The 24627-nt window shown below is 42.3% G+C and overlaps 1 protein-coding gene across 4 annotated transcripts; it reads right to left on the bottom strand.

The window, feature by feature from the left end:
* Nucleotides 1–28: 28 nt before the first annotated feature.
* hcfc1b (host cell factor C1b) lies at nucleotides 29–23583 on the bottom strand. 4 transcript variants are annotated; one of them, XM_048242311.1, is made up of 29 exons: nucleotides 23441–23583; nucleotides 21637–21828; nucleotides 20427–20575; nucleotides 20097–20257; nucleotides 19760–19968; nucleotides 19568–19652; nucleotides 18977–19083; nucleotides 18200–18379; nucleotides 16566–16889; nucleotides 15891–16042; nucleotides 15412–15600; nucleotides 14652–14876; nucleotides 14252–14356; nucleotides 13774–13984; nucleotides 13348–13511; nucleotides 12726–12867; nucleotides 12420–12616; nucleotides 10533–11280; nucleotides 6792–6979; nucleotides 6344–6568; nucleotides 5888–6131; nucleotides 5456–5619; nucleotides 5033–5183; nucleotides 4525–4643; nucleotides 4264–4401; nucleotides 3866–4051; nucleotides 2964–3261; nucleotides 2651–2714; nucleotides 29–1893 (listed from the first exon to the last, which is right to left on the bottom strand). In XM_048242311.1, the coding sequence occupies exons 2-29, from the start codon at nucleotides 21824–21826 to the stop codon at nucleotides 1854–1856; spliced, it is 5355 nt and encodes a 1784-aa protein (XP_048098268.1). In that variant the 5' UTR covers nucleotides 21827–21828; nucleotides 23441–23583; the 3' UTR covers nucleotides 29–1853. The 4 variants fall into 4 exon arrangements, with proteins under 4 accessions (XP_048098268.1, XP_048098270.1, XP_048098269.1 ...); XM_048242313.1 differs by having other exon boundaries at nucleotides 13348–13490; XM_048242312.1 differs by having other exon boundaries at nucleotides 15412–15597.
* Nucleotides 23584–24627: the final 1044 nt, after the last annotated feature.

Raw genomic sequence — 24627 nt, 5'->3', positions numbered from 1 at the left:
AAATCCTTACTAAGTGAAAACGCACATGAAAGACAGATTTCCATTTCTTTTATATGTCAAGACACAAAAAGCAATCAATAGATGACCAACATGTAAAAACAGTTTGTTACAGATAATTATATAAAAAAGGCGATTTCTTTTTTTTTGTTTGTTTGTTTTGTTTTTCTTACCTCTTGCTACGTGAAAGAACTAATTTACAACTGAGCTCAAACTCTGGCTATTTCCATCATCTGTCACTCATTTCCAAATGCGAAAAAACAAAAAACCATGTTTCTCAGATCCATTCAAAAAGACATACAAGTTTAACCTCTGGGAAACATTTCCATCACAATACAGACTTGCATCCCAAAACATCATCTGCAAAGTCACAAACAACCTAAAAAGACTGAATGCTTAGACATTTTCTCCAGAAAAAAAAAAGAAACCAGTTATCTAGAAACTTTGGGGGGAATCATGTAACATTCAGACATAGAAAGTGGGTCTGATGGAAAATAGACTACTATCAACAGAAGGGGTAGATGAAAACAATGAACATAATGTGATTTTCCCCCATCAGAAAAAAAGACTCGACAGTCCAACAGTAATCAAAAATAATCTAAAGCCTTTCCTTGTGGATCCTTTTGTATTGTTAAGTTTTGTACAAATAACAATACAACACAAATTATACAAAAAAAGAAAGAAAAACTCCCACTCCGACTCAAATCCTCAGTTGAACATGGTTGTAAAAACACTGGCTCCTGAGATAGCCACCATCTCGAACAAGCATATGGAAACTAGGAGAATGAGTAGGTAAGCAGAGCTTTTGGGGTGGGTAAAGCGTGAGACTTCTAAAAATGTTGCCCCGAAGCACACATACACAATGAAGAGGGGGGAAAAGAGCTTTTTTTTTTTTTTTTTTTTTTTTTAAAAAGAAAAGAACAATACAAAAATAAACCACACAGAGAACTTTTGCATCACAATTTGCTAATTTTTGGAATTTTTCATTTTTCTTTATACAAGATTAAGATTTTTTTTCTCTCCATATGCAATGCAAAAGTCTTGAACCTCCCCATCTATATGAATCAAAGTCCTTTCCTCCTCAGTATGAAATGGTACAGTCCTTCTAATCAGCTCCATTCAGTAATGTATGAACACACAGTGATGCAATATAACAGGGCTACAGGACTCTGGTTTCATGTATGACTACAGAGTTTTTAAAATGAAAAAAAGTCTTTTTTCCCCCTCTGCCTTGGGTGAACCATCTGCAAGTGCAAGTGTTTGTTTTCCGTTTGGATGTGACTCCTCAGCTTGTCTGTACAACCTCCAACACCATTCTTCCATATCAACACAGCCACCCCCATTGAAATTTACAGACATATCCAGTAAATGTAAAAAAATATCGATGAACTGACAGCAGATATTGTTTTTTTTCCTTCCTCTATTGCTTGTACTGAATAAGCTAAAAAAAAAAAAAAAAAGGATATGGAAGAGAAAATGACAAACTAGTAATACAGTTGAAACTACAACAGAGCATTGCCATTTGATTTTCATCACAAAATTTTCAGGAAAATAAGCAAAAGTAAGTATGTGCTTTTAACTTTCTTCTTTCATTTTTTTTCTTAAGTGACATTAATAATGACTTTTAAAAATACAGTTTAGATAAGGCGTCCATGGCACCACAATGTTCAGTGATGGGAGGAAGAGGGGTAAGGTTCTCACATCAAATTTCATTGTTTTTTTTTTTTTTTCTTCATTTTTTTTAAATATATTTTTGTCGTCGTGGGTGGCTGGGGGTGGAGTGTGTTTGTGTTGGGCTTGGTATTCGAGAGGAAAACAAGTCATGGTCCTGGACAAGATGGAGGGGGCAAGCTCCCTCACTGATCTGATCTGGCTTTCTTCAGACCAGCAGTTTTCCTGGAGGGAGACAGGATATAAAGAAGATACATTACATTTACATTTATTCAATTAGCAGGCACCTGTATCCAAAGCGACTTGCATGTCAATTACAAGGGCCAATCTCCCCAGAGCAACTAGGAGTTAAGCGCAACTAGGGGTTAAGCGCTTTCCTCAAGGGCACAATGGTAGAAGCTGGGAATTGAACCCACAACTTTTCCATTTTTACTGCATGCTAGCCCAACATGAACAGCAAGAGTACCTGATGACAATTATTTTTTTACAAACTAACTTTCTACTCTTGTTTTATGTTTGTAATGTTTGTGTGATGCTTATGAATAGACTGTATTCTGTATTTTTGTTTCATTCCTTCATATGCACATATTTACATACACCTGAAGACACATGCCTACACCCGCAAACAGTGGTTGGCACACACTACCAAGCTCACATACTTCAAGGATCACAATGGAAATAAGCCCTGTGGCTTTATAGTGTTTATCCTTCTGACCAATAATGTACAAAGACATTTTATTTATTGATTGATAATAGAAGAAACATCCTTTGTAAAATAACGGCAATAAAGTATTTTGATCAATCAATCAATCAATCAATCAGCTTTGGTGACAAAACTCAACCAAAACATGTAAAGCATGTCTTGGGCTGTCAGAAAAAAATAGGATGCTAGTATGAGGCAAGTGACTATAATGTTCTATTCTGTCTGCACAACCCAACAGCCCATCTCAAATTATGAAATGTCTCAATATACAACACTCACATGTCAGGTGAGCCAACTGGTCTTTTCATGGCAGGTTTTGCAGCAGATCCATCTTTGCTGGTTTCTACAAAGACAAACAATCATACCAAGGGTCAAGAAAATCAATGTATAGATACTTTAGTCCACACTTTAATAATGATGTGTTAGAGACAAGAAAATAAGTTACAAGAAAACTTGAAGGTGACGCCTAAAGTCTGAGACTATCATCCCAAGGATGGATCAGGAAAGTTCTTTTTGAAAACACACTTAAAATGCCATGATGCAAAATGCAAAAACAGGAAACGTTAAAATATCTCTTCGTCGTCAGCTATACCTTGCAGCCATCGGACTTGCGTTGCTGGGCCATAGCCTTTCTCGTTGCGCGCAGCAATGCGGAAGATGATGGCGGGCTTTGTGGTGTAGTCAATGTGTGCGTTGGACAGGCTGGAGGACTGCACCAGGCAGGAGGGACTTGCCCCACAGTACACCCGCATGAAGGCCAGCTGGGCTGGTGCCGAGGCCTTAGGCTCGGTGGTCTGCGAACTCTGGATGGCCAAGTACACAGAGTACTCGATGATCTTCCCTGAGGTCACTGACGGAGGCTCCCACGTCAGGTGTGCGCCATCTGGGCTCTGGGAAACGGTGACAAAGTCAGAATCATAGGCTGCTTTCACTTTACAAACATATTTCTTGAAATCTGACAGTATTAACTTTAATGAGAACGCATCTATTTCCCAAAATGCCACGCATGCGCCCTATGAGTCATCTACAAGAAACTGATGCTACATTCCAAACAACTAGGTTGTATATATTGTCTACGAGTACGATATTAATTACTTTCAATGGTGTGCAAGCAGACATCAAGTAACGTCCTCAAAATCACAATTACAACAAAAGTAATGCAATAAATTTGATTCTCAATGCACAATTCCTCTGATGACTGCAAGAACTAGTTCTCAACCGATTTTACATAGTTAAAAGCAGAGGTTTAAAAGTCTTACCATGTATTGGTTCTACCTGTGCACTTACCACAGGCGATTTCACCAATTAGCACTATCTGGCTGAGGAGCTGTACTAATTACACTCGGCTCATTTAATGAATGGTTGGAGCAAATATGTGGCAAGACTTTTGCTTTCTGAAGCCCAGCTTTTACAACTCTGGTTAAAAGGTTAGCTTTCCATTAACATAGTATTTTTGAGGAGTCATGCATCAGAAAATACGTTGAAAAAGCTCACCTTGCTGATTTTGATGGCACAGGGTGCTCCAGGGAAGCCAGGCAGGCAGGTTTTAAAGGCAGACACCTCAGAGAACGTGCCTCTGCCGCAGTTGTTGATGCCAGCCACACGAAACTTGTAAGCCGTGCCAGGCTGCAGCTCAACCTTCTTCATTTGGCTGTAGTCAGGAATGGTCCCAGAGTCATCCTGAAACAAATCAGGCAGTTAGACCAGGAATGCTTGGGGTTGGAATGCTTCCCAAGCTATCACAATTTGCAGAAGGGAAAACTATATTCTCAACTCTTTTTTCAGTCATGTCAGCATCCATCGTGTGTTTTTGGGAATGTGACAAAAGACATCAACTTGTATCAACTGAATCAACTTGTCTGAAGCTTATGTCTGCTATTAAGACCACTTACATCTGTGACAGCGGAGTCATCTGTTGGCATGTAGTAGTGTGTGACGACCATATTCGTCACCTTCACGATTCCCACATCAAACCACTGATTTTCCTTTTTGACTGGGGCTTTGGCTACGGTCGGTGGAGTTTCTTGTTTCTATGGAAAAGATGATACTGGTTAATACCAATAGCATAAAAAAACAAAAACTTCCACTGGAACACTAACCATACGCTTCATAGGTTTTCGCGGGAGATATAAGTGATTTTCCACATGACTCACCCCTGCTGAAGACTCGATGCCGTTGGCCACCTCAGCGAGGGCAGCAGCTGCCTGCATCTTGGCAGGGCTCGCCACCACCATTGGCTGGGATGGAGCAAAAGTACTCGAGGGAGCAAGAGCTGGAAACAGGAAGGTGTGAAACAATGAATTACACTTCTGTCCCTTCATCGGTGTCAAAAGCAGAAAGCAACCCTATTTATAGAGATGTGGGCTAGTTTACACTATTAGAATAGGAGTTAGCATTTTTCTTCTGTATTTCACACATTTGTAGTATAGCTAAATACAAGTCTGCTTTAACATTCATTGTGAAGGAAAAAACAATCTCTCACTTTTAAATTAAATACATTATATGAAACTACATACATTTTCATGAAAGGTCAGAAACAGTAACAAAAGAATAAAGGCTACTATTTGACAGTTCTAGTAAAGGAACAACTTTAATTTCATCACTTCCCTTTCAAGTACATTTATTATAAACGCCCACAACATTAGGAGTGTGTTCACTCACTCTCGGCTGAGGTGCTTGGAAGCAGCTGGGCCACAGCGCCTGTGACTGAGGTGGCCATCTCGTGCCCATTGCTCTCGGAGGCTGGGTCATTGAGACTGTCGGCGGGGGCCAGGCCTTCTGTGGGGAGGGCTGCGGCTGCTGCTGCTGCAGCCTGATGAAGGAAATACACTCGTCATTCTAATTCTGTTTTAGCAAAATATTATCAAAATTACTGAAGATCACCAAACATTAATAGTCCAACAACAACAACAAATTAAAATACAATTCAAATTTATCACCATTTTGTATTTTCATGAAGTGCCGAACTGTGCTCCTAATGTCTTTATCTATAATCTATACACTTAATAATCAATGTCTATGTCCTACAGAATCCATGTCACTCCAGCCAGCTGGTATGCCAGATCCCTGCCCTACCTCCCTCACCTGCTCTGTGCGGAGCTGCTGGGCAGCGGCGGCTGCGGCAGCCTGGGCCTGGGCCTGAGCCTCCTGGAGCTGCTGCTGCTGCACCAGGGCGGCCAGCTCCTGCTGAGTCAGGACGATGGGGATGGTGGTGGGCTGCTGGCCATCCTGGGCCTGGTCACCTTCATCTGAGAAAAGGAAACAGGCATGTCAGCAAAAGATAGGTAGGAAAATTCACTCAAAAGTGCAATGCTCATGTATGACGATGTATGTGGGGATGATTGATGTGCTCAAGTGACTACATGCACAGTAAAAGAAAAGATCCACAGTGCATTTCTTAACAGCTATATCTAAATACAATCAATTTATAATTCAGCACCTGTTTTACGATGAATAACTCAAGTATAATGCAATAAAATGTATGTGTAAGTGCAAAAGTCCAAAGTAAATACTGACTGAGCACGGCCTGCTGGGCAGCCTGCAGCACTGCCTGGATGGCTAGGGCTTGGGCCTCTTCGGTGGCTGCAGCCTGAGCGGCAGCCTCCGCTGCTGCAGTCACTGCCAGTTCCTCTGGTGTCAAGCCGGTCACCATCAGAGTGGTGGGCTGGCCCTCAGACATCAGCTCCTGGGGCAACGCCAGAGCACCTGTGTCCTGGGCTGCCATGCCAACGGCTTCTGCTTCGGCTGCACCCTCTGCTCCCTGTAAGAAGAGATAAACCTGAGTATTAATTAACTACTAATTGGTCACTGAAAACGCCAACCCCCAAGTACTACTTGCATCTCAAAATTGTATATTACTATTTTATTTACTGGTAATAAAATAGAATCATAGTGAAGAAACTCCAAACTGCTACCACACTACAATGGATGAGTGTGCCTCCCCATTCAAACATACACAAGTCCCAACAGTACCTGTTCTCCCTGTCCAGGCTGGGCTTCCATTGCCACATGGACTTGCAGCATGGCACTGGCGCCGGCTGAACTGGCCTCGTCCAGGGCCACTACTCGGACGCCTGCTTCCTCTCCGAGGTCCGTCTGCATGGGCTCGTCTGTGGAAGTGACTGCCTCAGACCCCGACTGGTCCATGGGCTCCTGGCTCATCTCTTGCCCTGATGAGGTGGTCATGGAAGAGATCTCCTGCAGGAGTGGGCAGAGGAGGAAACAATGGAGGCGTTAATATATTAAAAAAGGGTAATAAACAAAAACAACAGTGTCCATCTGGGTTGGGGAGCCACAACAAGCAACTTCTAAAGTGCTTAAATTATTTAACCCATCAACCTACCGGATACCAATATCGACAGAACAGAACTTATTTATAAAAAATAAAAAAAATAAATAAATAAAATAAAAAAAAACTTACTGGGACAGACGGGCCTGGTGTGGGTGTGGATTGTGTCACTGTGGTGATGGCTCTGCTCTGGGTGGTGACACTGGTGGAATCGGCTGCTGAGGAGGAGGAGGAGGAGGAGACGGTGGAGGAGGAGGAGACGGAGGAGGCAGCAGTGCTGGAACTGCCTTCGCCCGGAGTCACCTCTCCGCTCTGCTGGGCTGCAAGAGAGGAAACAGGGAAACATGTAGACTGACGTGAGAGAACGGCATCTTGGTGCCCACTGTAACAGGTAGGCTGCGCCAGATGTGCAACTAAAGCGGTCCGTTAAGCGTAGCGTAAAAATTATTTTAGAAGACTTTTAGGCGCTGCTTTCACATCAGGTGTAGCCCATAGGGTTGTAGCCACATAAAATAGATATAGCCTGATAAGATTTCTCACTCGCCAATTTACCTGACTAATGAGGCTACCTCATTCTGAGGTTTGATTTGCAACTGCACGGTTAAAACGACCGGACAACATGCAAAACGCCAGTGTCTGGGAGCTCAATTCTAACTGACCCACCTTGCAATGTTAACAAAAGCTCACCTGGTTCACTAGGTTCTGCCCTTGTGAAGGCCATGCTGGCAAGAATTCAAATGTTCCTTTTTAAAATAGAGTACCAATAAAGCTTTTCTCTACCAAGAAGAGGGTCTTGGTTAGGGTTGCAAAGGGGCTGAAAATTTCTGGTAAATTTCTGGAAACTTTCCAGAAACTTACCATGGGAAGTTAAGCTGGGGAATTTTGGAAATATTCCAAATTGGAAACTTTCATGGAATTAAAGGAAATTATGGGAATTAATGGGAATTTACGGAAATTAACATGGAATTTTGGGTAATTCATACAAACTGTTTCATATACAAACATTAACATTTTGTTTTGTAATAAGCAATATGATTTGTATGTTCGGATTTTTGCTTAGCTTAGCATACAAAGCTAGCTAGCATGCTAGCAGGGATCCCATTCTCTGCCTATGGTTTACTAGTGTGCTAAACTAGCAACACTGAACTGCCCAAGATACACTACACCACTCAACAACAAAATCCGATTGGTTGGAACATTTTTTCCCCATGCATTTGAACGCACCATAGATTTCCTTTATGTCTAACAGTCTTTGCCGATTGCTGTGTGCATGTGATTGACATATGTGCAGGGTAGAAATTTGACTGAAATTGCATTAAAATCAGGTTGTTTTAACTAATAGTATGCTGCAAGATGGGGTTTTGTCCACTACATTTAAGTTCCCTGTTATAGACTAACTTGCCATAATAAAAATTCCCAGTTTATTCCCATTAATTCCCGTTTATTCCTGTTAAGGCGAGACACTACAGGTGAATAGGGTAAAATTTTTAACAAGCAGATATCACTATGAAACTTCCCCAGTTGATTACTTACATTAATATGAGAAAAAAATGTATTACAAGTTTGCTGTAATTTAATGTTTACATATGCAAATTAGGCATTATCTAATTAAATATGCTTAATTTGCATACATTTTAAGGCACGAAACCTGAGCATTGGATACAGCCAAGTTCAAAATTATGTTTTCATTGTGTTCAGATATTAGATGGGAAAACATTTACAGAGGGATTTATGAATATCTACTTTTGTTATCCTGTAAATCAGAAAATTATGTCACTAGCCCTAAAAATCGCTTTTTTCCATGTTTTTAGGCATAAAATGTCATGTAAGTCAGGCTAGGAATAATATATCAACAAACCCCTCTGTAGAAATCTTCAACATATAGTTAGGCATAAGTCTAGAAAGTTTGGTGTATGTAATGTGCTTCTGAAGTGGAGTTTTGAGCTCGGAGTGTGAGTGGAAACTCATTTTGAGAAAACAGCCTTGAAAGACAGCCAATGAGATTCCGTTCTCAGCCTAGACTCGCCTTTGAACTTTCACATTGGTTACTGATACAAAGGAAGTGTCCATATATGGATCACATAGCGCGATACAGGAAAAACAGAGCTTTCCAACGGTAGTACACATGTTATGTTTTGGACCACGGTCGCTGAGTGCATGCAAGGTTAGAATGCTAACTTTTGCTGAATTTAGGAGAAATATACAGGCGAGTAGACACAATATAATGAAATAAACACCTAAATGTGTAAATCGGACTTTTTTGTTGTAGTAGTGTGATAGAATACATGCTAAGGTAACATACTAGCTCAAAATCTCGAAATTGACCAGTGCATGAAAAAACGATGTTTTCACCTGCCGTGTCTCGCCTTAATTCCCATATATTCCCGTGGAAAGTTTCCAACTTTGAAAATTTCCGGAATTTTGCAACCCTAGTCTTGGTTCAGTCTAGAGATGTAACGGTTACCGGTGTTAACGGTAAACCACAATAAAATCTTTGACGATCTGTGTACCAAATGGGTAGGATAAGTGGCATAACACTTTTGAGCGTTTCAACTTTTTTACCACTCGTCTGATACATTACAGCTGCCTACTGCATATTGGAAGTTTTTTGTGATAAGCACTCGTGGCATATACTAGGCTACAACTAACGACGGGCTTATGGCTTGTCACTTGTGACAGCCATTCATTTACGATATGTTGTAAAATATTGAAATTGTCGGAAGTTGACAGGCTAGTTTTTAACTATGCTTTTCTTGTCTAGACCAGGAGGGACGAATGAAACATTACACACATTCCGCTTTTGTTGAGATAATTCCTGAATGGTTTTGTTCAAAGCTGAAAATGCTGTATTTGCTGTATAACTGTATTTGAGGACAGTGGACTAGTGACAAAATATTAGCTTTCAGTGTGGCACAATCTCTTTGTAAATTACTTTTAATTGAAAAGTGTTTAAATCGTCTTGGCTCTCAGTTATGGTAGGCTAGTTGTGAGTGACAGGCACACAACAAGATACAGCTTCAATCAAAGGAGTTGCAGCTTTATTTAGTAACCAACAATTCACTAACTTTACCTCAGTCCCCACCCTATCTAACTTCTATTAGTTTTGCATATGCGTTTTCTCTCTCCCTCTGCACTAACAACGCACCGAGTACAAAAAGGGAGCCTTTTGCTATTAAAGGAGCCACACCACTTTTATGACAAGAACTGTGCTATTCTGTTGACTCAGTTTTGTTTGCTATTGTGCATGCAGGACTGGCCAATTATCAGCTCTGTCCATCATTGGTGGTAGGCTTAGAAACACTTTCAGCACATTTGAAAAATACCACGATAACAACGATAACCGTGATAATTTTGGTCACTATAATAGTCATGTTAAATTTTACATTACATCTCTAGTTCAGTCCCACCCCTCCCCCAATTAGATCAAAATGTGTTGGATGGGTTCTTGGCTCATGCTGCTCACTTTGTGCGTACATGGTGTTTCTGCGTAGCTCTGCAAATCACCACTGAAACAGTAGCCAGTTGGAAAAACAGCATCTTGTAAACTGATGGTAACTCCAGTGCTGCCGCTTGAGGGACAGCTGAGGAAAATCGTAATTTTCCAATTTAGGAACTTTAACATTGATCATAACATTAACTGGAACTAATCAAATTAGTACTGCCAGGAAACACACACACACACACACACACTTGAATTGATAGTTGGAATGCATGTTCTTTCATCCCTTCACCCTTCAAGTTATTTGAGAAGAAATTAAGCAGTAAAATGAAACTTGACAGGAAGTGTCTAATCATATCCGCAATCACTAAACACATGAACAAGAAACAAACAGTTTTAAGCAATATGTCCGCTAAACAACAAAGCATATTTACCTGCATCCTCTCCCGTCTCTAAGCTGCTGGTGGCTGTTGTGGTGGTGTTGGTAGTTCCCGTTTCATGCGTTTCACACGGCGGGTTGGAGCACACTCTCTGCACAGAGCCAGCGATGTTGGAGGTGGCCGTTGACGGCGTGTTGGTGGTGCCAGTCTCGTGCGTCTCGCAAGGCGGGTTTGAACAGACTTGCTGGACCGCGCCATTCTGTGGGGGACCCATACTGGAGAAGGACTGAGTGGGCGTGTTGGTGGTTCCCGTTTCGTGGGTCTCGCAAGGCGGGTTGGAGCACACTTGCTGAGTGCCTGTGCTGTTTGTAGAGCTGGTGTTGCCCCCCTGTGCCTGGCCCATGTTGGAACTGGACGTGGTGGTGGTGTTGGTGGTGCCGGTTTCGTGGGTCTCGCAGGGTGGGTTGGAGCACACCCTTTGGACGCCGATGTTGGCCGAAGCGGTGGTGGCGGTGTTGGTCGTGCCAGTCTCGTGGGTTTCGCACGGCGGGTTCGAACACACGCGCTCCACTCCGATGTTGGAGCTGGCTGTGGTGGTGGTATTAGTGGTGCCTGTCTCGTGGGTCTCACAGGGCGGGTTAGAGCAGACCAGAGTGACGTTACCCGAGGAGGCTTCGCTAGTCTCGGCGCCGGTGGTGGAGGGCTGCTCCGAAGTGGGGGAGGCCAGGATGGAGACGGGCAGGTCTTGCACGGGCTGCGCCTCTGCCCCACTAGGCGTGGTGATCAGAGTCACCTGAGTGGGCTTGATGGACAGACAGAAAAGCATCAGCATACAGCAAAAAAATAAAAATAAAAGGCAGATTTACAACGGTAACGCCACCCTTAGAACGCAGATGAGCCAATGACAGTCCAGCCTCAACTGACTCAAACATCCTCTCGAACAACTCCATAGGAAACAACAGGGAGAAGGCATACAATTACAAATTAATGGTTATTTATGGAGTTTATTTCCTCAAAATGGTGCATGGGGGACGTGTAATACCGATAGCCGCTACCCAGAGAGGCTAGAAAACGGGGGTATATGTCATCAACAGTAGCCTACAGGACGTCTCTTGCGTTTGCGCTAGCGACTCGACGTAATGTAGGCTACTAAGCCAACAACATGGGCACAGTAACCAGGTTCCCTGTCAAATCCCAAGATGAAAATGCTCATTAGCCAACTACTATATTCTTACTACATCAAGTGTTAACGTAGTCTCACATAATCAGTCTTAATCTTCCACTAGCTAGCTAGCATTAACATCAGTGGTTTTTGCACGGTGATCTGTATAGGCTAGCCTACTCTCCTCCACATTAAGCTCGTCACCTTGTATGCATTTTAAAATTTTGAATATACCCCTCCATAGCATAATTAAGTCTCTTTTGAATGTTTCTGGAGAAAATTAAATCCTTTATTGACCAAAACGTCCTCAAAACCTGCTTTGATATACTGTCAGCTGCCATTTTCCATAATGTATTTCTAATCAAGTCTGGTAAGTTGTTCACGCGGTAACAATGGTGGACGGGGCTTAACGACAAGTCAATTGCAACATGGTGGTTTGTCAGTATAATTCCGATGAGCCTATTACACCGTGTCCAGGTGTCCGGCCTCGTTGATGTTAATGATGCCTTAATTGGCAGGGTAAAACATCTTCCTGTATTTGTCTTTCCTGTGGACTTTTCTTTTGCGGTCTATGGGACTGTGCTGTTCCATAGGAAGTTGATTTACACAGTGGCCCCATCTTGTGAAATGGACTAATTCTGTAAATCTGGGAAGAACTTTCTAAACATTTTCTAAATTCTTTATTTTATGGGGTTTTCCTCCCCATAAATGATTTACTGCTTTATGCGCGTCACCTTCCCAACATATTTTATTTTCTCATGAAAGAGTCCCTGTCCTACCTGCATGGAGGCAGAGGTCAGGCTGGTCTGTGCTGGCGACACAGTAATGGAGGAAGGACTGATCACTTGGCTGGACAGGGTTGCTATGGCGCCAAGAGTGGTGGCAGGCGTCACCAGGGAAGCATTGGCGCTTGCAACACCTCCGCCAGCGAGGCTTGTCGACACAGTGCCAGTAACTGTGCCAAGAGTAGTCACACCTTCAATGAGCAGAAAACATAGGCATTAGGGGGGAGCAACAACAAAGCCAAAATTGCCCTGATCTTAAACATTTGAAACATCACACCACACAAACCACAAAGGCCTCACCTGTGGTTCCCTTCACAACAAGGGTGGTAACAGTTGGTTTGACGGCAGAAACTGACACAGGGGTGACCAAGCGAACTCCAGCACCCATGGGCACAGTGCGCAAAATGGTGCCGGGCTGTCCAGGTGCCCCTTTAAGAACAACCTGTGAGGGCAAGAGGGGCAAATGCAGCAAATCTGTTAAGACATAATACAAGCCTGAACTACAATAGCAAGAAAGATCAGGCAGGAATGAGGCTGACTATGTTTCTATCAATTTCAATGACTATTTTAAATTGTATTTAATGAATTTCACACATCCCACCAAAGAATGGTGATCCCTAGCCTCAGATGGCCACTCATGAATTACTGCCATAATGTTTAAGCTCCTGCACAACTAGTACGCTACAATGATATGTCGGCATAATAACCTATGATCAATTATTAAGCTTGGCAAGATCTTTCAACCAATAACTATATAGTATGCATCATTGATTTCATCATATATGCGAATGTACATTTCCCCTAGTTGTAACTTATAAAATACAATTAAACACCTGTGGTGCTGGCCTCTCCTATTCCAGCTCCACCAATATAAATACATTCCTCAGTCACTCAGCCCTGACTATAACAATCTTTAGGTTACCTGGGTGACCCCTTGTTGCCCTGCGCCTGCTGCCAGTTTGGGCACAGCAGTGATGATCTTGCCAGGAGTGCCTGTTCCAGGGGTCACCATCTTGGTGGTGTAGATAGTGATGGGGGATTTCATCCCTGGGCTGCTCGTCACCCCTGCAGAAATGCGAGACAGAGCTGCGCCATTCCATCAAAAAACATTCAACCAAATCACAATCAGACATTTCAGCAGTGTGATAAGCATCATTTATCAGACATTTCTGTTCCAATTTCTATAATAGATTTACTATTTCCCACAGCAGTTTGTACAACCTAAACTTGGACCATTACATTATGATTTTGACTCAGTATTCTAAGAGCTCTAGTTAGTAAGGCCATTAGTTCCTGCACAAGAACTTTACTCATAGACTGACTTTGAACTTTGCCCTGCGTTGCTCACCTGTAGCTCCGCCCTGGATGGCCGACATAGGGATGGTCTTGATGATCGTGGTGCCAGGCTTGGAGGTGGTGGTTGGGGACATGCCACTGATGTTGAGGATGGTGGGCTTACTGCCTGTGCTTCCTGCCTGGGTGGTGATGATAGTGGTGGGCTTGCCATCGGCAGAGGTCACTAGCTTCAAGATGGTGCCAGCAGGGAGAGGACCCTTTGTCTAAATAGAGAAGAAGCCAGGAAGAGAAGTGTCAAAAGCAAACACTCTCACAGGTACAAGATCAACTGTGTTAAGATAACTGTGAAATGCAGGAGAGAAAGTTATGGTCCTGCTGAGGAAACAACATTCATCAAAAGCCCATACTACATAGGACATACACAATATCCATGGGAAAAAAGAAAGAACAAAAGAAAAGCACACTGCCACAACTTTCACATAACCAGTTCTTTTGATACAAGTCAGGTTCATAGATCGTTCACAGCTGACCTGAATAATCTGGGTGAGGGGATTGGAGCCTGCCTGGCCTGTTACTGCTGAAGTCTGCACAGGCTTGGTCTGCACCACTGAAACCACCTTTCCCAGGCTGGAGAGCTACAGCAAGACACAACACAACCATGTTTAATAGCTTATAGATGCAGAGCTCTCCCTCTGTGTGTATGTGTGTGACTGGAAAATACTGCGTGTAAGTTTTGTTTGCAACCAGTTCAATTTAATGCTTGATAAAAGGGCCATTAACATAAAAACATACATAAACATTAGTTGGAATAATCCGCTGTGGTGTCTGTTTGGGCCAGACAAGGTCACATTATACAATGCGGTGATAATTACATTCCACATGGCTGCCTGTCAAAACAAATTGTTTGTGGGTTACAAAAAGGAGTCATACCAGTGTGCCACCTCCTCCCATAGTGAGGGGGCTTTTCACCAGGGTAATGGTCTTAGTGACTCCCCCAACCATGGTGGTGACCACCTGGGCCTGCTGGGCCACAGTGACTGTGCCGGACTTGTGCACAGTGATGATGGGTCGGGTGCCCGTGTTGGAGGTGGAGATGGCAGACGTGCCCACCTGGGCGGCAGCTGTTTTCAGCATTCGAGTGGCCGGGTTGCTCACCTGAGACACAAGATGAATTATTTAACACCAGGTGTTGCTGTACATTACAAATGGGTTAGACAAGGTTGACTTACTACATCTTGAGATACAATAGGTGTTATGAGGCGGTATTGGCCCGGGCTAGTTGCTTAGCATGCCAACTTTAGGGCAATAGGTGTTTTTTGGCATTAAATCAAACTTAAATTTCTTCACTCACTGCCATTTCTTGCTACTTTTAAAAAAATATTTTGATACACTACTCAAAAAGATTTTTGGCTTTCGGGTGAAATTTCAGGATGAAACTTAAACCCACTATAACCTTTACAAGTCAACTTAATGTGACTTTCTCTAAACTTCTGAATCATGGCCCATCTCCAACAGTTCAATGCTTTAGTACTTTCTGTACTGAAACATTACGTTTCACCCAAAAGCCAGATATCCCTAACTTTTTGTGAGTAGTGTAGATGGCACCAGTAAGTGATCAACAAAGCAAAGCTTTTGTAATACACATCAGCAGGGTAGTTCACTAGAGAGCAAGAGCTACTTGGTCACCTACCATGACCGGCGATGCTACTTTGACTGTGGCAGGAAGAGTGGTGGAGCCTGGTGTCATGGCCATCGTCTTAACAATGGTGCCTGCGGGCATGTTGAGCACCGTGGAGGAGGGCGGAATCTTCTGGGTGGCAGCGGCGGCGGCTGCCAGGGCTGCCATGCCACTCATCTGTGGGCTGGTGCCAATGGGCTTCAGCAGGAAGGAACAACAAAACAATATGTGAATGCTTGTGAACACTGCAGTCAGTCACACAATGTCAATCCTTGTTATTTCTCATTTCAGAATGCAATGAAAAGAAAAAAAAAAAATAAACGTAATTAATCAAAACACATTAATAAAACTTCCTCATATGTTATGTATAAGAACGTTTCACATGTACTTCACTCCATCCACTCTTAAATATTTACAGACTTCATCTGTATTAGCATGGTAACATACATGCACATACCCCTACACATTAACTGTAACTCAAGTCTACGTACTGTTCCTTGGGTGCTCTGTGCAGGAACCACCATGCGCACACCAGCAGGAAGTGATGTAACAGTGACTGGGGACTTCCCTCCTTGAGCGGCCGGTCGCACAGTAACGATGGAAGTTCCTGTGGTCGAATGAGGGGCAGCAACTTTCAGAATGGCTAGAAGGAAATAATAACAGAGAGGAAATAAATGACAAACTGACATTTCAAATGAAGTCGATGTTTTTGTAGCACTGGGAAAGACCAGAGTCTTAAAATGACTCATACATGCTGTAACACTGAGGCTAAAGCAACAAACATCTGCAAAACTACTGGGCAGCGGAAAGCATTGGATGAGAATTGTGTGGTAGGAGAAGCTTTAACTCTTGTTTGTCTTTGAGAGTGCAGGGCCAAACGTGTAAATGATAAGAAAGGAGAAAAACTCTAAGCATATAAAAATGTTTATTGCACAGACACGTTTCAACGTAGTGCCATCTTCAGGGTGCTCGACAATGAAGGGACTATGCCGAAAGATGTCTGTGCAATAAGCATTGGATGAACCAAAAAAAAAACATCACTCCAACATGTTAACATTTAAAACACTCAAAACCAAAATACTCCACATTCTAAACCAGACATCATCAAATCATAAAGACTAGATTGAACTTTGTGTGCTTTTCTAACTGTTAACGTTGGTACATACCTGGACCACGCGGAGACGCTGCTGCCAGAGGGCTCCCTGGCATGGTGGTAGTGGGTGAGGACACCTGTGGCACCAGTGTGATGCTAGGCATAGTCTGGGAGGAGGGGGCAGCTGCAGCGGGTATTGGGCTCTTGGGGGAGTTGCCTGGCAGTGATGGGGTGACACTGAGGGCCGGGGAGGTGGCGGCGGTGCTGGCTGCGGGGATGTCGTACTTCTGCAGCTGCAGCAGGTAGGTGTCGGCAGTGGACACGGCACCCCAGCTCACCTCCAGGGAATTGGTGTTGGCACGCACCAGCTGCACTCGGGCTGGGGGCGCGGGTTTCTCTGTGGAACAAAATCATAACAGGTTTATATGACGGGTCTCACTCAAGCTTTCATGCTTTGTGACTTACAGGGTTCCCACTCTTAAGTGAAATGTAAAATTCCTTGACTTTTCATTGACAAAGACAACTGGATTTCCATGTGGAAATAAATTTGTAGCAATGTATTTTGGCAAGTGCATTTTAAGCCTCTAAAACATAATTCCCTGATATTCCATCATTTTCCTAGCCTAGAAATCTAGACGCACCCTAGCAGCAGCAAATGACATTTGCTTCCAGGGCTAGTTTAGCAACTCTCCGTTGGCTTGTGAGCTCGAAAAATTAAACTTCTATCAGGCCAATGAAATTGTGTATAGAGTGGTTAGGCGGGCTTAACATAATGATTGATGGCAGAGTTGCAACGGTTTGGCTTGAATTCCCTGCTACTTGAAAACAAGGAAGATGGATGTTGCTGTTGGCCAACAGTGTGACACGAGTTAAGCTTGTTTTAAGTTGGCAAAAGTTTGAACTAGCCAACTAGCTCCGCTGGTGGGAAAACGCATGGGTTGTCCTATTGCGTGCAGAGGGAATTTGAAAGACAACTGATTATCCCGCCCCTCGGACTGAGCACTGCAAACGGTGAGTGCCCAGACCCTACATTTTCCCCCAAAATGATAACAATTCCTAGCCTGACCCACATTAAAATGTAGGGTCTGGGCACTCACCGTTCGCAGTGCTTAGATTTCTAGGCTAAACAATTCCCTGACTTTCCATGTATGAAATAGACTTTCCAAAAATGCCATGATATTCCAGAAATTCCACAACTCATGGCAATCCTGGACTTTTTCTGTATGTACACCATCATCAATACCACAAATTGAGAGCACAAATGGCTATGCAGCCTTACCCTCATTTCGTAAAGCATTTCTTTTAGTCAGAAACCCATTGCAGGGTTCAATATGATCAGGCTTCAATGTGATATTTTAGTGGTTTTGGCATCATCTACTAGTCTAAATTTATATATTCAGATTGCTGCCAAATAAATAAAAACACAGTGGAAACCTGTGAGGGCCTTATGTAAATATGAACAAATCATTCTAGAAAAAAAATAATGAAAACATAGGTGTTCAACCTCCATTATTGAATAGTCCTGTTCTCACTCATTCTGTGAAGTGCCCAACAGCTTTGGATGTTATGTGCAAGCAAGTACTAATCGAACTAAAAGGCTTCCATAATCAATTTGAATACAGTAATGACATTGGATGCAAAACACTTAAAAACACTTTGTTATGAGGGCAGCAAATGCACCACAGAGTACCACTATAAATAACTCACCAGTCTCCAGGTACCAGAGGTCTTTGCAGCACACCTGGTTGTTCCAGGCCTTACGGTAACCGTCTCGGCCACTCCAGACATACAGCCTTGAGTTGATGGCGACAGAACAATGTCCAGCCCTGGCTCTGGGTATGTTGTCCTCTAGTGTGTCCATTAAAATGGTCTCCCAGGACATCGAGTCTGAGAGAGAAAAACAGCCGCAAGGCTTTTACAAATCAGTTGCAAAGTATGGCTTAGGGTTACCCCTACTACCAGTCAAAAGTTTGGAGATACATAGAAATTTCCATTCCACTCTATTGTAGACAGAATACCAGCGGAGATCATTTGCATTGTTTTTTTACTCAGGGCAGCAGTTTTCAGATTACGATATTCAGATATGTGCTTACATAATTGCAAAAGGGTTCTCCAATGTTTCCTCAGTTAGCCTTTTAAAATGATATCAGATTAGTAAACAGAATGTGCCTTGGCAACATTGGATGAATGGTTGCTGATAATGGGCAATGTAGATATTGCTTTCAAGATCAGCTATTTCTTTCTACAACAGTCAAGAACCCTTTTGCAATTATGTAAGCACATAATGTAATCTGAAAACTGCTGCCCTGATATTCTGTCTATAATGGAGTGAAATGGAATGGAAATTTCTAAGTGTCTCCAAACTTTTGACTGGTAGTGTATACATGAGCCACTACTGTACATCAATAGTTTTAAAGAACAATTATGTCAACAAATGATTTCTTAGTGTTACGTGAACAATACCACAAAAAACAGAATTGCTACCCAGGTTGAGACAGGCCAGTGTGTTGGTGCACTTCCACTCCTTCTCATGTGTGGCTACTTTCACATCATCCATCACCAAGGGAACCCATCCTCCAAAAACAAACATCCTGCAACGCAGAAAGAATACATTATGCTTACTTCCAACAACCAATTATACACCAGTCCTTAGTAGGGGAACCAAAATAATAGCATTTACAAGACTAGCAGAATTTCAAAATTCCTGGTAGCCCTATGGGCAAGCATTCTTGACTTAGCTTAGCCTGAAATGAATTTCACTAGCCCAAATAAAATGTAAAAAAAGTATTTGCAATCAAGACAGATTAGAAGACTATTAAAGCTGCAACTTAAGGACTTTTGTTACCTAATGTTTATTAACCTGCATATCAAAATAGCCTAATATGATGTGTAACCATGTGTTTGCCTCTTGAATATCTAATGTTAGGTTAGTGTTCATAACTAGTTGAGCATAACCTAGTAAGCATCTAAGCAACTAAGTTTTTTCTTCAGTTAAAAAATAGTTGGACCTACAGACAAGGCCTTGCAAGCTCTCTTGTCTGCCACAGACAAACACTCTTGATATAAAACACTCACTTATTGGTAATGGTGGTGGCAGAATGGAGACTGCGGGGCAAAGGGGCTGTTCCACTGATGTTTGGCTTGTTCCAAGTAAGTGTATCTGCAGAGAAAGACATTAAGCACAAGTTAGAGTTAGAATGGCTTTTCCATCATTTTGAGGGCTCATGAACACATTTCATTCTTAAAACATGCAAACCATCACCTTACCTATGTCAAGGGTCCACAGGTCTCCTAGGCGGCAACCACTCATGCCGCCATATATAACCAGGCGAGACTTCTTTGAGGTCTTTTCTGTGTAGACCACAGCTGTATGGCTCTCACGTGGTGGAGGCAATACCCCATATGTGATGGGAATATCCCAGCCAACCACATTAGAACCTGGCCGCAACTCCAGAGTATACAGGTCATTCAGGTATCTATGCAAATGGAGGACACAAGGAGGACACTTCAACAACATGATTTATACAGAACTGTAAAATAAAGAATGTTTTCTTCCACCCACAAACACTTGAGGCATAAATTGATATGTCATTTGCATACATACCTGGGAATATTGTTTTTGGGGTCTTCACTGTCATTTGCAAGTCCTCCAAACAAATAGCATTTGTTTCCAACAAGAGAAAAACTATGCCCCAGTCTGGGACATGGAGGTGGCCCATTCTTGGGTGCTTTTGGTTTGAGTCGCTTCCACTCCCATCTACTTGCCTGGTTAGTGAACAATGTTACCACATTAACATCTCATAAGAATCATGCATTACACTGTTGACCCACATACTAACTAGTTATGGTCAATATGTGCTCACTTTTCATCATTAAAACTATTCCACCACTTCAACAAGACAGGAAAAACAAACAAAAACTCAAAAAGTCTTACCTGCAGTTCATAAAGATCATTGCTGTATTTCCCATATTCCACCATTCCACCAAAAACAAGCAGCCTGGTGCCATCGCAGACAAATCCATATGCTGCACATCCAGGGGGGATTTCACCACGGACAGCAGGGATGAACCACTGGTTTGTAGCTGTAAATAGCATAACAAACATACCTTAGAGAAACCTAGGACTTCCTGGCGCAAACCAAAATCAGTAATTATGTCTCCTCCAAACATAACAAAGGCCTTACTCAGTATAGTCCATTAAAAATAGTTTTCGTTTGAACGCCTGTTCACTTCAATGGCCAATTTGGATTGTACACATTCCACTAAACCCGTTGCCCACTCCAACGTGTTTATTTAGTGACATTCATTGTGCCAAGACTCCCCCTAATCTCCCATGTGAGGAAGTAGATCCTGAAGCACACAATAACAAAAGCGTAGCGTGGGGCGTGTGGTGGGCGGAGCTTTGTTGATATAGTGACGTCTCGTAGATTCTATTAACCCGCCATTTCTCTTAGCATTTTTTCCCTCCATTCGCTGGCAAGTTCCGCCTTAAGTTGTTTGAATTTGGCAAATAATCATAGCCGGAAACTTAACAACTTGTCACCCCAATTCCAATAATGACCATAAACACGCTGCATTACCAGCTAGGATCATTTTCATAGTGTCATAAAAGAAATAACAAGAGTTACGTTTCATGTTCCATCATCATTCAATTTGACCAGGAGCACCATTTAGCAAGCTAATACAACCTACTTGGCTAACAAGCTACGTTAGCTTGTTGGAGCAACCCTTGTCTTTACACTGCTCCTTCATTAATGAACCGTGTTGTTTACACATCAGTAGTGTTTGGTAGGAAATCTTAACCAACCCTTTCGTTGGTTACCTTATTATTTTATACATCAAATTGCCGGGCTAGTCCATTCTCTGGCAATCCACCTAACGTTAAGGGTTCGAAATAGCTAACGTTGGAAAAAATGCTAACTTGGCTAGTTGCAACGTCTTCCGTTCCAAGCTAATGTAATAAAAACAAACTTATGGTTGCCCACAATTAGCTCGCTAACTAGCGAGCTAATTTAGCTAGCCAGTTAGCCCTAAATCTACCGCAGGGTAACGTTAGCATTTGACATGAACGTAGTTTGTGTAAAGATACACCTGTGAGGGCTTGTCAAACAATGCATGTTAGCAACTGCTGAGAGGTTTCTTACCTGTGTTGTATACGTGCAATTCATCCACAATCCCTTCATTGCCTCCACCGAATACCACCATTAATTCCTTGATTGCAACAGCTCGATGGCCATGGCGAGGCCGAGGCACTGGGCCAGACCAACCCAACACCCGCTTCCATCGAGGCTGTAGAACCGTGCCAGATGTCCCAGACGTGGTGCCAGAAGACATTGCTTTTTCAGTAAGAGAAAAGTCCAACCGAAAGCCGTATGAGAAAACTGTTCACCCAGACATTAAAAATGCTACTACCACATACACCCAGGTCTTGATTTAGTCCGATCTACAGCTAATAGGCTAGCCACTTATTTTCAGCTAAGAAGCTACAGAATACCTTGCTACATAGGCATGCTAATCTTCAATTGGCTCAACGGATTAAAACGCATATGGGAAAGGGGATATGCAGCTACATCCAACATAAACACTGACACGTTCCAAAGAACTGGCGAGACACAGCATCTGGTTAAGCATCAAGTCTTCTCGCGAAATGAGTCGTGTAAAGTCCTTTCTTCCAATTTAGCGTTTCGCTAAGCTAACAGGCTATTTTTTGCAAAGATAGCCAGCTATGCTAGCAAAAAATCCATGGGAGCCGCCATTTTAACAGTAGCTGCTAGACGCTTTACAGCATAGAAATACGCCGGTTGAATATGCCACTGATTTTGGAAACAGGTACAGAAATGGAATAAAAAGCGCAGATTGTAGTGAACCACCAGGGCATGCAAAATCTATGTATTTCGTGGATTAAGACGTGCAATATTTGTTGCATTCTATTAAATATCTCCAGGAGCAAAGCGGTGCGATTCCATGGGTGCCGCCATCTTGTAGCTTGCTAACAACAAACCACTCAGCAGCCCGTAGCTAATGGAAGTAGGGTTAGCCAGCCAGCCAAGCTAGGTGAGCTGACATACAGATGGGCGGTAGTTCTAGTGTTATTATCTTTCCCAAAACACTATACTTCGTTTTGTGCATATGTTTTTCTACAGGAAGTCAGGTATTATAAAACGATAGAGCTGTTAAACATACTGGAATCCCCCCGAACATAATCTCATTACATATGTGTGGCTAACAGTGCTCAGATAGTTTCTACAACATTCGGCTCAAGTCAATTTTCATGCCTCTCTTGTCTGGGTGTCGCCATCTTGTCAAACAAACCAAACAATCCACCCTCAGTCAAAAGCTCCCTGCTACGTAACGTTAGCGGCAACTACCCAACGCTAACTCAAAAGCTACAAACGTTAGCTAGTTATAGTCCATAACTAGTACATATCAATTGACTTATCAACTTTAAAGTGCTGCATCGAATCATCTGCAAATTGCCAGCATGCATGTTCGATGCAATTTGACACAACAACAAAGATAACTCTCAAATCACGTATGAAACAATTTCACTCGGTAGCTTGAAATTGTAGCACAAAACCATTAAATTAGCCACCGGACTAGCTAGTGCTAGCTAGTTATTTTAGAGGAATAGCTAGCTACAGATAGCTTGCGATAGTTCGCTAGTTAGCTTCTTAGCTGGTAGAGATAAACATGTCCAAATGGCTCACCGACTGGACAGCCATGGAACATTACATTTAGGAAAAGATAATCAAGAAATGATTCGTGTTGAGTTTGTTTATTCACTTGTGAGTGTGAAGAGTCAAGCTATCTTTACAGTTCATTATTAGATATGCCAGCTAGCTTAGCCCCTTACTAGCTTCCCTCAAGAAAAATGGCGGATACACCGTTAGCCGATATCTCATAAAGCAACATAATTTAACCTATCTCTTAGCTGCACAACATACTTACTCGTTTCGGGTTGTTATAATAATTAATTTGTCTTGTGGGTGGTACTCAGTCATAAAATTCAACCCTGGATATTTCTATCACTGCCAATATTGGTAGCTCTACATCCTTTCATGCCGCCCAGGAAGCCGCCATCTTCTTGACAACCCCCGTTGATAATTAAATACCGCTGCGCCTCAGCACTGGGTGGTGAGGTAAGCGTTTGCACTGTATGCATTCACACAGGCCGAAATGGACAAATTCGCAGTATTTCTGACCCCCACCCACCTGTCAGTGCACACTTGGAAAAGTATATAGGCCTATTATTATTTTTTATGAAGGCCAATTACTCCCAAGTCTAGCTCTTTCATTGGTATGTTTCATCGCATGATTTACAATTTGTTAATTCTCTCTAGTAGGCAAGGTTCAGATTGACCTTTCTATGTCCTGATGCGTTTAATACATTGTTAATACATTTAATAGGGTACATTTCTTTGGTGACTCCAAATAATGGCACCGGAGTAAATCAATTACATTTTATTATGAGTATAAATAACACTACCAATACCAACATACAATATTTTGTACCTTGATTAATGCACATGGTTTAAAAAAAAAAAAAAACATCCATACCAAACGGTTGTGTCATTCTGACATAATTACAAGTTGAGTACCAAAACAAACCAGTGACTTCCACAGACTTCACATTGACCGAGTCTACTTATGTAAACAATATGAGTAGCAATAGCTTAAGCTGGGTATACTTCAAACAGGCAGCAACATTTAAACAGGCACCAACCCAAAAAGAACTTTGTCATTACATTGCTTGAATTATCCTTGAAGTATCATACTGAGTGCTTATGAAGGTAGGCTACTTGTGTACTTACAAACTTACAGGTCAATGCAAGCAACCTTTAAGATTACAGAATTACATGCATATGGTTGTTGTATTTAGCAGACGCCTTTGCAAAATAGTAATAATAAAAAATAATGTCAATAATGCAAAATAGTAATTATAACAATAATGTCAATACAATATCAAATATCAATAATGAAAACTAGACAAATACCATACATACCGAACATAAGTCTTTAGACCCCTCTTGAAAGATCCAAAACTATCACAGGAACACAGAACACTAGGCAACTCATTCCATTAACTAAGAGCCACTGAGGAAAAGAGTCTTGAATTTTACACATTATGATACTTT

Source organism: Alosa alosa, chromosome 4, assembly GCF_017589495.1.
Source record: "Alosa alosa isolate M-15738 ecotype Scorff River chromosome 4, AALO_Geno_1.1, whole genome shotgun sequence".
NCBI classification, from domain to species: Eukaryota; Metazoa; Chordata; class Actinopteri; order Clupeiformes; family Clupeidae; genus Alosa; species Alosa alosa.
The sequence above is the reverse complement of the archived record's forward strand: the minus strand, read 5'-3'. Positions and strand labels throughout refer to the sequence as shown.

What these genes read in the sequence shown, in the direction of transcription:
- hcfc1b (XM_048242311.1), bottom strand. Translation starts at nt 21,826, where the DNA reads ATGTCTTCTGGCACCACGTCTGGGACATCTGGCACGGTTCTACAGCCT. An exon ending in ATGATCTTTATGAACTGCAG is followed by an intron (nt 20,258 to 20,426) that starts GTAAGACTTTTT and finishes TTCACTAACCAG; the next exon opens with GCAAGTAGATGGGAGTGGAA. An exon ending in CACAGAGCACCCAAGGAACA is followed by an intron (nt 15,601 to 15,890) that starts GTACGTAGACTT and finishes TCCTTCCTGCTG; the next exon opens with AAGCCCATTGGCACCAGCCC.